We start from the raw sequence: 10623 nt of genomic DNA on the forward strand, positions 1-10623 counted from the left end.
CCCCTCCGTCCCGGGCCCGAACCGCAGCCCGTCTTCCGCCCCCGGAGCCGCCCCCGGCCAATGGGAGCGCGGGGGCGGGACCGGAGGGGCGGGGCGGCCATCGGTCGGTTTCTGCGATGGAGGCTCCGGACGGAGACGGGCCAGACGGAGACCGAGCCGCGCCCCGCTCGCCCCGCGGCTGCCCGGCCGTCCCCGCGCCCACCCGCCTGCGCGCCTTCCTCTGGTGCCGCGAGTTCCTGGCCGGGGCCTGGCGCCGCCTGGCCGCCCCCGAGCAGCTGGGCATCGTCCCCGTCAGGTGAGCCCCGCCCCGCCCGCGGAACGCCCCGCCACTGGGTGGCCGCCGCAGGCAGATTCCCCCGGGATGAGCCCCGGTGTCTCTCGGCCGGGATCCCTCCGGAGCCCCTCGCGAGGCTCTTCTCCCGCAGCGCCTCCCGTCCCAGGCGGCTCATCCCGGGGAGGAAGCCTCGCACCAAAGAGACCCTCGCGGGGGGGGGGAGGGGGCTGGCTGGGGATTCTGGGAGTTGGAGTCCGGAAGCCACTTTTAAAAGTAGCCAAGGTGGGAGACGCCCCCTCCCCCCGCCCCTCCCCCCGCCCGAGACGCCACAGCCACGCCTAACAGAACACCGGTAGTCCTCGACCTACGACCACAACGGAGGCATTTGTTAAGCTTCCTTGCCACAGCTGTTCAGTGAACGACTGCAGTTGTTCAGTTAGCGCCACGGTTGGTAAGTGAATCCGGCTTCCCCACTGACTCTGCTTGCAGAAGCTGACAAAACCTGACCCCGCCAAGAGTCTGGATTTTGATCCCGTGACCGTGGGGATGTTGCAAAGGGTCGGAAGTGTGAAAAACAGTTACAAGTGCTGTTGTAACTTTGAACAGTCACTAAATGAACTGTTGTAAATCGAGGACTACCTGGAGCAGAGTTGGAAGGGACCAGCCCCCTGGGAGAAGTCAGGGGTGCTGCCTGCGTTCCCAGGGGGAGAGGAGGGGGCTTGTCCTGTCCCACCAGCCCCCAACCTGCCTGTCTCTGCTTCCCCCACAGCGGAGGGCTGAGCAACCTGCTGTACAAATGCTCCCTGCCGGACCACATCCCGACTGCCCAGGAGGAGCCACGCCAGGTCCTGCTTCGCGTCTACGGCGTCATCCTCCAGGTGAGCTTCGGCCGGGCCTTCCGGAAGCTTCCCTTCCGGCCCCGGGATGACCTTTGCCGTCTGCCTGCTCCCGGGGCCCCAGGATATCCAGCCGGGGCTCTTCCACAAAGCAACGGCTTTGTTTAGTTACATATAGTCCTTGACTTACAACAGTTCATTTAGTGACCACAAGTACGACGGCACTGATAAAAGTGACTTATGACCATTTTTCACACCTATGACCATTGGAGCATCCCCATGGTCGAGGGATTTACATGTGGATGCTTGTCAACTGACTCACATTTATGACGGTTGCATGTGTCCCGGGGTCATGTGATCACAGGCAGAGTCAAGAGAGAAGCCGGATTCACTTAGCAACCATGTTGCTAACTTAACAACTGCAGTGTTCACTTAACAACTCTGGCAACAAAGTTCGTAAAATGGAACAAAACTCATTTAACAAATTTCTCATTTAGCAACATAAATTTTGGGCTCAATTTTGGTCATAAGTCGAGAGCTACCTGTACTTAGGAAAACTGATAGGGCCGTTCTGGCTTTGCCACGAGTGGTTGTGCGCCTCCTTCTCACACATCTCCCTCCCTCCCTCCCTCCCTCCGTGTCAGCTGATCAGCGGCCGTGGGCTCCCCTGGCAGGGGAAGAGCTGAAGCAGCCACTCCTGGGCAGTGGATTCTCCCAGACTGGCTTCCGTGGACTGATGACCGCTTGACCGGCCACTTCAGTGCCGTCTCGCTGCAGGGCTGGGGATGGCCAACAGCCTCGAGACCTCTGGCTCCTGGTCTGCTGGGAGGCTCAGGCCCCGGTGAGTCTGTCCTCGGGAGCAGCCCCTCCAATGCTCCCTCTCTCTCCCGCAGGGGGTCGACTCGCTGGTTCTTGAGAGCGTCATGTTCGCCATCCTGGCCGAGCGGGCCCTGGGACCACGGCTGTATGGCATCTTCCCGCAGGGACGCCTGGAGGAATACATCCCGGTAGGTGCCACCCCTTCCCTCCCTGGCAGGCAGGACAGGCTGCAGCGTAGGGCTGAACCTGGCCTGGCACTGCCGCCAAGCCACCTCCAGGCACACTTCTACTTGGCCTGGAATGGGAGAGGGTCTCCTGCTTGAGCAGGGGGTTGGACTAGAAGACCTCCAAGGGCCCTTCCAACTCTGTTCTTCTGATTCCCAGAATCCCATTTTAGGAAAGTGTGAAGAATGGTGGTGAGCATGCGGGTGGGCGGGCTGAGGGGCTTCTGGTTAGCGCCCGTCCTTGCTTTAAGGCGCTCAGGCCACCACCCCAAGCAGAGGGGCAAGGCTGCCCTCACAAGCTGCCCCCAGAGTTGCCTGTTGTGCAGAGGTTTCAACTCAAGTCCAAATTGGACACAGCTCTGCTTTGTGTATAATCTTCTTCGTTTCACTTTCTTAAACTTCTGACTCCAAGCAACTCTGGATGACCGAATTTAAAAAGAGAGAAAACCCCAGAAAGCCATAAAATAGGCAAAACGGAGCCCTCCTCCTCTGGAAACCTAGCAGGAAGAACAGCCTCACATCTCAACCACAAGGTGTGGAGAAACAGCCAGGGCTTTAGGAGTCTAAACCAAGGCCCCCCAACCTTTTGGACCTCTCTCCCGCTCATTCTCTCTGTCTCATCTCTCTTTCTCTCTCTCTCCCACTCATTCTCTTAACTCTCTTTCTCTCCCCCCTCACTCACTCTCTCATTCTGATTCTTTCTCTCTCTGATTCTCTCTTTCATTTTCTGTCTCTTTCTCTCCTCTCATTCTCTTTCACTCTCTCATTCTGATTCTCTCTCTCATTTTCTCTCGCTTTCTCTGTCTCATTCTGATTCTCTCTCTCTCTCTCTCATTCTCTCTTTCTCTCTCTCATCTCATGGGCCAGCCAGTGTCTTGGGGCTGAGAGGAAGTCAAGCATCTCCCTGAGAGACCGAGGTGCGCGGAGCACCAATAAGGGCCAGAAGAAGTGCGGGAGTGAAGCACTACTTGCACTTGCGTGGCATTAGCATTCCGCCTTGGGATATTGGCTCCAGCCAGTGACGCAAAGCAGCCCTCGTCTGCTGCCGCTTGGGACTCGGAGCGGTAAACAGCGACTGGTCCGGGGAGCAGCCGGATTTTGCTCTCCATTGTGGGCACCAGATCGGCCCCCTGCAAGCTCTCGTCTCTCGAGGAGTGCTCGCTGAAGCGGCACGGGAAATTTCGGCCGGGCTCCTTGAGAGACGAGAGCTTGCAGGGGGCCGATCTGGTGCCCACAATGGAGAGCAAAATCCGGCTGCTCCCCGGACCAGTCGCTGTTTACCGCTCCGAGTCCCAAGCGGCAGCAGACGAGGGCTGCCTTGCGCCACCGGCTGGCACTAATATCCCAAAGCGGAATGCTAATGCCACACAAGTGCAAGTAGTGCTTCGCTCCCGCAGCTTCTAGCCATCACAATTGCTGCTTCGGCCCGCTTGCGCCGCCTCCTCCCCCACCACGCAACAGCACCATTATTTCATTCCGGACGGAGAGGGCTGCGCTCCTTTTTGCGGATTGCACGACTGCAAAGTTGCGCATTGCACGTGCCACCCCAGGACAGAGATTTCCAGCCCCGCCCCCGCCAGTCCCATATTCCAGAGCTGCTGTAGTCACACTCACAGGATTGGCCCATTGGTCATCCCGGAGCAGCTCCTCCACCAGGGGGCACCGGCAAAAATACGAAGCTTTCTCCACGGACCACAAACATTTTCTCGCGGACCGGCCCACCGGTTGGTGACCGCTGATCTAAAGGGGGGGATGTTGGGCCTCAGTGTGGCTTTGTGCAGTGCGTGTGTCATGGGTCCTTCGCTCCCAGCCTGGTTTCAAGAGATTTTGGGGGACTTATAAATCAACGTGGCCTCGGGGTCTCCCAGAGGCCTTTCTGAGCCCCTGCAGCCTCTCCTCTCCATCCGCTTCCCCATGATTCTGAGCTCCCCACTCCCTCCAGCCCCCCCCCACGGCCTCAGGGCTGCCCTCTGTCTCCACCCGCAGAGCCGCCGCCTGGTCACGGAGGACCTGCCGGAGGCCAGCATCTCAGGGGAGATTGCGGTGAAGATGGCCCGCTTCCATGGCATGGTGATGCCTTTCAACAAAGAGCCCAAGTGGATGTTTAGCACCATGGAGAGGTGGGTCACCCTTCGGTGTCCTGGCTGGCCCCTCGGCTGCAGAGGCGGCTGGGGCTGCTCCTGGCAAGGCCCACTCCCTGGGCGGGTGGCCTTGCAGCTCTCACCCTGCCAAGGACTCCAGAGGCCGCCTGGGAAGGTGTTTGGGCCTCTCCCCACCTGTCCTCTTCCCCTCCAAGGCAGCGGGAGCCTCCCTTCATCCTCCTCCTTTCCTGGCAGGTACCTGAAGCAGATCTCCGAACTCACCTTTTCCCAGGAGGCCCAGCGGCACAAGCTTAACCGGCTCAAGGCCTACAACCTGGAGGCCGAAATGCACAGCCTCAGGTGAGCAGGCAGCCAGAGAGAGGCCACCTGTGGGGCTGCCAGACTCTGGGCCATCTTTCACTTGCCCCAGCCTGGCTGCTTGCCAGCTTTGCAGTAGTCTCCCCCCCTCCCCCCACTTCCCCCTGGGATCAGGAAAATGCTGCTGGTGGGACAAGGTGGATTCAGAGGCTGGGACCCTCCAGGTTTCACACCCAAAAGACAGCTTTGTATCGAAACTCGGAGGGTGGTGAAGTCTCATTCCCCATGGCTCAAGACCAGCCTCTTGTCTTGTGGTGCCCCTCCCTCCGGAAGGAAAAGGGGCTGAGCTGTCTTCTCTCTTTCTTCCTCTTCCCCAGGATGCTGCTGGAGGCCACCCCGTCCCCCGTGGTTTTCTGCCACAATGACGTGCAGGAAGGTGAGGGCGGCAGAGACTCGGGGCCTCCCCAGCCACCGGACCAAAGCCCAGGAGGAGGTCCTGGCTGGGCTGACAGCCAACTCCCCTCGCCCCCTTTCTCCCCACGCAGGGAACATCCTCCTCCTAGCTGGCCGCCAGGCTTCCTCCACGGACCGGCTGATGCTCATCGACTTTGAGTACAGCAGCTACAACTACCGGTAGGCAGGCCGGCCTCCGCAGCCGGGCAGAAGGCCAAGGGCCCCAGGGAGGAAAGAGGGCGGGCTGCCTTTTCACCCAATGATTTCCCTTGGCCTCTTCTAGCCAAGTCTAAGGAGGGCTTTGACTGCCAACTGGAGATACACTTAGTCCTCGACTTTGGACCACAATTGGGCCCAAGCTGTTTTTGTGGCTAAGTGAGACATTTCTTGCCCCATTTTACGACCTTTCTTGCCACCGTTGTTGCGTGAAGCCCTGCAGTTGTTAAGTGAATCTGGCTTCCCCGTTGACTTTGCTTGTCAAGAGGCCACAAAAGGGGATCACGTGACCTCGGGACACAGCAACCGTCATAAATCTGAGTCAGTTGCCAAGCATCTGAATTTTGATCACGTGACCAAAATGGGGGATGCTGCAACAATCGTAAGAGTGAAAAAATGGCCTTTTTTCAGTGCCATTGGAACTTTGAACAGCCACTAAACCAACAGTCGTAAGTCAAGGACTACCCACAGTCTCCTGGTGACTCCCTGCCTGCAGCCAGAGAGTTTGCTTGGCGAGAGAGAGAGGGAGGGAGGCTTTGCTATTTCAGTTCTTCCAGGGAGTTTCTCTGCTCTCCAGTCCTGCTTTCCGTGAAAACCTCCCCTCGAATTCCCCCAGGCCAGGCCTGGCAGTGACACGCCCCTCATCACAAATTAGCCAATTATACGTATCTTTTCATCTTAGCCCTGATTGGTTTATTGAAGTGACCCCTTTCTGGACCGTGTTTTATACTGCGGTAGAAAGTAACCCAACAGTGCTGGGTTTGTATAACATGCTCTATCACGTGCACACACACACACACACATACAGATCCTGAGCAAAGATTTAAAATGTGCTTAGCGTCTTGATGCTCCGGCCAGCCTTTCACTGGCCTGACTAAGAGCACTGCAGAAACCCAGCAATTCCGTGAAAGTGCCCAGGGGGTTTGCTTGGCGTAGCAGGTGGTGACAACCTGGTTACAGGCATTCCTCGACTTACAACGATCATGGAACCTGCCCATCACAGTCAGAAGTTGTGACAAATCAGAAAACAGACTGGGTTATGGATCAGACCCAAATTTACAACCTATTTACTGGCGGTCATTAAGCGAATCTGTGGTTTGCAATGGGTGCAGTAAATACCGGGTTTTGTCAAAACTCATAAAATGTGGCCAGGTGACTGCAGGACACAGCAAGCGTCTTTAAATGCAGCCATGTCGCTCAGTGCCCAAAGTTTGGTCATGTGACCGTCGAGGGAGGGGCAGCCGTGGGAACTTGGAATCCGGCTGGTAAGTAGCCCCAAGGTTGGACCCTTGTTACTTTGAACAGTTGCTGAGGAATTGGTCGTAAGTCAAGGACTACCTGTGTAGTGTAAGGAGATGTTTGGAGAAACACAGAGATACGCTGAACAAACCCAGTGCTCAGCTTTCTCTTCCTCCTGCAGGGGCTTCGACATCGCCAATCACTTCTGCGAGTGGGTCTACAGCTACACCCACGACGAGTGGCCTTTCTACAAAGCCAGCCCGGAGAACTACCCCAGCCCCGAGCAGCAGGTAGTGGCCCTGGGCTCCTGGGGGAAGGGCGGGGCTGGATTGGAGGGTGGGAGCAGAACCGCTGGCTCAGGAATTCTGGGAGTTGAAATCCGCCGGTCGTGAAGAGGCCATCATTGCCCGTCCCTGGCATCGAGGCCAGTGGAATCCAATGCAGGACCCGAACCTCCGACCTCCAGCCTGGCTGCGGTGCTCATTGTTAACAGTGCACCCTGGAGAATATAGCGGGAGGGACTCCCACGGTCTGAAGGATGCACTCGTGTTTATACATTTCAGGAAAGGAGGAGAAAATAATACACTAAAAGATAGGCAATAGATTTTTCTTCCCTGCCCTTCTAGTGCTTCTATCCTCAAAGAAACAGGATGGCCTTAAGAGCAAGAAACGCATGGCTGACGTTGCCATAGAAGCTTTGATACAGCAGGCCTAGAAGTGAGGATTTCAAGGTTGCCCCGGTTAGCACCCATTCTTTCTACCTTTCCATCTTGCTAACCTGCTCCCCATTCCTGCAAGGATCCGTTTCCCTCCCAGCAGCAGCGGCCCTGAAAGTCTGGAAGACCTGGTCTCTTTGGAAACGGAGTCCTTTCAGCTCAGGTGGCCCTCGAGCCTGCCTGGTCTCTTTGGAACTTGAGCTAGTGAGCCTATAATTTGATCTATTCATTGGTCTTGCTTTCTGCTGTGGGAGTCGTAGTTTAAATGCCCAGGTTTTTCTTCCTTCTCTCCAGGACTGTACATTGCCAACAGCCAACGTGGGTGGAGCCTTGGAGGTCTTCTAGTCTAACCCCCTGCTCAAGCAGAAGACCCTCTACCATTTCAGGCAGAGGGCTGCCCAGTCTCCTTTTAAAAGCCCCCAGTGACGGAGCCCCCACAATTCCTGAAGTCAAGCCTTTCCACGGGTGGATTGCTCTCACGGCCTCCTTGGGTTTAGGCTGCTTCTCTCTTTGCTTAGCTTCCATCCATTGCGTCTTGCGGTACTTTGGAGACTCGCTTGAGCCCCTCTTCTTTGGGGCAGCCCCTCAGATATTGGAGGACTGACATTGTGACGCCTTTAGTCCTTCTCCTCATTAAATATACCCGATTCCTGCAACGGTTCTTCATATGTTTTAGCCTCCCGTTCCTTTGGTCATCTTTGTGGCTCTTCTCTGCACCCTTTCTAGGATCTTTTTTTCTATGGGGGTGAGGTGTTGGGCGGCAGAGCTGATTGATGGATCAATTGAGCATCTTCAGCAAAGGGAAATCTTGCACCTCCTGAGCAGCGACTGTTCAGGAATTGTTAGGAACAGGTTGGGAAAGTCTTCGCCATGCCCAGCCGGAAGCCGCTTCCTCCTCCTTGAATTCCATGGGGTCTCTATCACCGCCCCCAATTTATTTTGGCCCTAGTTGTCCCTGGGATCTCAGAAGCTTTGCCTAGTGGCAGGCAGGAGGCGCAGTTTCAGAAGGTGGTTTGCCTCACCTGTCTCATTTTCCCTCAGCTGCACTTCATCCGGTGTTACCTGGAGGAGGCAGGTGGGAAGGCCGACCCCCCCTCGCCGGAGGAGCAAGAGCGCCTGGAGGCCAAGATGCTTCTGGAGATCAGCCGGTCAGTTGTGAGGGTAGGGGGTGGCCGGAACCACTGCAGCAGCCAGCACCAGCATTTCACCGGCATTTCAGAGCTGTGGCTGTTTCCTTTAAGGCTGGGGGGTGGGCATTGCAAGAGGCTTCGGTCTGCCCCTCATTCTCCTGGGAAATGCTCCCGATTAGAAAAAACTGCCTCTGTGGGGCATGAATGGCAGATACCCCCTCTTCCCCCTTTGGCTGACATTCTCCCCCCCCCCCACTTGCAGGTTCACCTTGGCCTCCCATTTCTTCTGGGGCCTCTGGTCTATCCTGCAGGCCAAGATCTCCACCATTGAGTTTGGCTACCTGGTGAGTGCCGAGGGCTGGTTCCCATTCTCCCTCCGCCCCCCCTCCCCCCCGGCAGGGGCTGGTGCAGGGAAAGGCAACTTCTGGGCCATTTCAATACGGCCTAGAGGGATAAAGGGTTGCTGCTGGCCCCCCAAGGGGTTTCAGGGTGCTGGGCTGCCCCTCCCTTTTCCCAAACCAAACTGGGTCTGGCAGGGAAGGTGGGTCACTTTCCCAGTCCATCATTCCCTCCTGCCAGGAATACGCCCAGTGCCGCTTTGAGGCCTACTTCCAGCAGAAGGCCAGGGGCGACTGACCACTGGCTGGCCAGGGCTGACCTATGGGGCAGCTGGAGCTGAAGGACCAAGACTGGAGGGGTGGCTGCAAGACGCGCTCTCTGCACCTGTGCTTTGGTCTCTGATGCCTGGACTTATTCAATCAACCTGGTTTTTGGGGGCTCCTGTGACGCCCTGCAGGGCAAGCAGCCAACCTCCTTCTGGATGGGGATTGCGGGTGGGGGGTGGGGCAACTTCTCGGTTGCAGTCCAGGTGGACGGACAGGAAGGGTATCGTCACCACGGCCTCTCACGCGTGGGGTGCCTCCTGCTCAACCTCTGCATGACACCGCTGGGAAGCACCGGCTGCAAGGGAACAACCAGGCCCACTGGTGAACTTTGCACGCCTGGGTCTGGTTGCTCACACCTGGCAGTACGAGGCCCACTTCCCCCGCTCCCCGCTCAGCTGCGTTCCCATCCTTGGTCTTGGAGGGGGCCACATTTCCCCATTCCAGACGGGTGCAGCTTGGTGGGGGGGTTCATCCTTCACAAGACGAACCATTGCGCTCTTCATCCTGTGCACCAGTTGCACCCTCTGCCTTCCCTTCAGACAGTCACTCATGCCCTGCTCACCTCACAGTTAATTACTGCAATGCACTGTAGGTGGGGCTGCCCTCGAAGACCCCTTTCTTTAGCCCCTGGTAAAGAAAGCCGTGGTGCAGTCTCATGGGCACCTCTCATGTGCCCTTCCGTCACCATTGGACGTGAGCTGTGCCAGCTGCCAGCCAGCGTTCATTGCCTCCAAAACTCTGCAGGTCAGAGAGCTGGAGGGCTGCTTGTCTCCGGTCATTTCTGGAAGGGATATCCGCAAGTCCCCCACCCCCCATTAAGCACTGCCACCTTGTGGGACCCGGGAAGCCTTGCTTCTCTCTTGGGGCCCCCAACTCTGCCCCAGGCTCCTCCAAAGATAAAGACGGGGGGCCCCTCGGGTCCAGAAAGCATTGAAACCTTGGCTTTGGTTCCAGGCCAGGGGGCCGTTTATTATACTCAGTGCGCCCCGTTTTGTCCTCTTAATTCTGTCACTGATTTTACTCTGGGCTACTAAATCAATGAAATGTTCAGCATGGAGGACTCCGAAGACCACCCCCCACCCCCATGAGCTTTTCTGCTATCCGTTCTCAGGGCAGTTCATCCCTGAAGCACTGGAATAGAGCTGTGGACGGATGCTTTGCACTCTTGGTCAGAATATTGTACAAAATAAAAAATGTTCATTTGTAGAAAGCTGCATTTCACCATCATGTTTTATTTATGAATGAACAATGAATCTCACCATTGGAGGCAACTCCGGGTGGCTTCACCTTTTCATCCTCTTGAAAAAGGCGGAGGAGGGGTCTGAAGGTAGAGAGTTCAAAAGGGGGGTGGAGGGAGGGGGTCTGAAGGTTTGTGGTCCAGCAGCAGCCTTCGGGCAGGGCAGCCAAATGCTCCCCTCTCCCTACACAAGAGGAACAAGGACTTGACCTGGGGGCCCTGCCTACGTTGCAGAGATGGGAGGACCTGACTGCCCAGAGTGGATCGAGAGAAGCCCTTGCCAATTTCCCAGGGCTGGGTCCCGAGGAGAGACCAACTAGTGGACAGGCACCAAGAGGCAAGCTGAATGCCAGCTCCATTCGGCTCTCGCCAGGCCTGCGAGAGCCACAGTGGGAGGGCCACAGGTGTCTGGCTG

At 57.0% G+C, this 10623-nt stretch overlaps 1 protein-coding gene across 2 annotated transcripts; it reads left to right on the forward strand.

Moving 5' to 3' along the window:
* The first annotated feature begins 113 nt into the window (after positions 1 to 113).
* Positions 114 to 10166, forward strand: CHKB (choline kinase beta). Of its 2 annotated transcripts, XM_070946959.1 has the most exons (11): positions 114 to 295; positions 1044 to 1152; positions 2004 to 2117; positions 4140 to 4273; positions 4490 to 4594; positions 4930 to 4988; positions 5098 to 5185; positions 6642 to 6750; positions 8218 to 8324; positions 8569 to 8650; positions 8886 to 10166. In XM_070946959.1, exons 1-11 carry the CDS (start codon positions 117 to 119, stop codon positions 8940 to 8942), a joined length of 1143 nt encoding a protein of 380 aa, XP_070803060.1. In that variant the 5' UTR covers positions 114 to 116; the 3' UTR covers positions 8943 to 10166. The 2 variants fall into 2 exon arrangements, with proteins under 2 accessions (XP_070803060.1, XP_070803061.1); XM_070946960.1 differs by lacking the exon at positions 1044 to 1152.
* The last annotated feature ends 457 nt before the right edge of the window (positions 10167 to 10623 follow it).

Source organism: Pituophis catenifer, unplaced genomic scaffold (genome assembly GCF_029215685.1).
Source record: "Pituophis catenifer annectens isolate HBS135680 unplaced genomic scaffold, rPitCat1.0.hap2 SCAF_7, whole genome shotgun sequence".
Lineage (NCBI taxonomy): Eukaryota > Metazoa > Chordata > Lepidosauria > Squamata > Colubridae > Pituophis > Pituophis catenifer.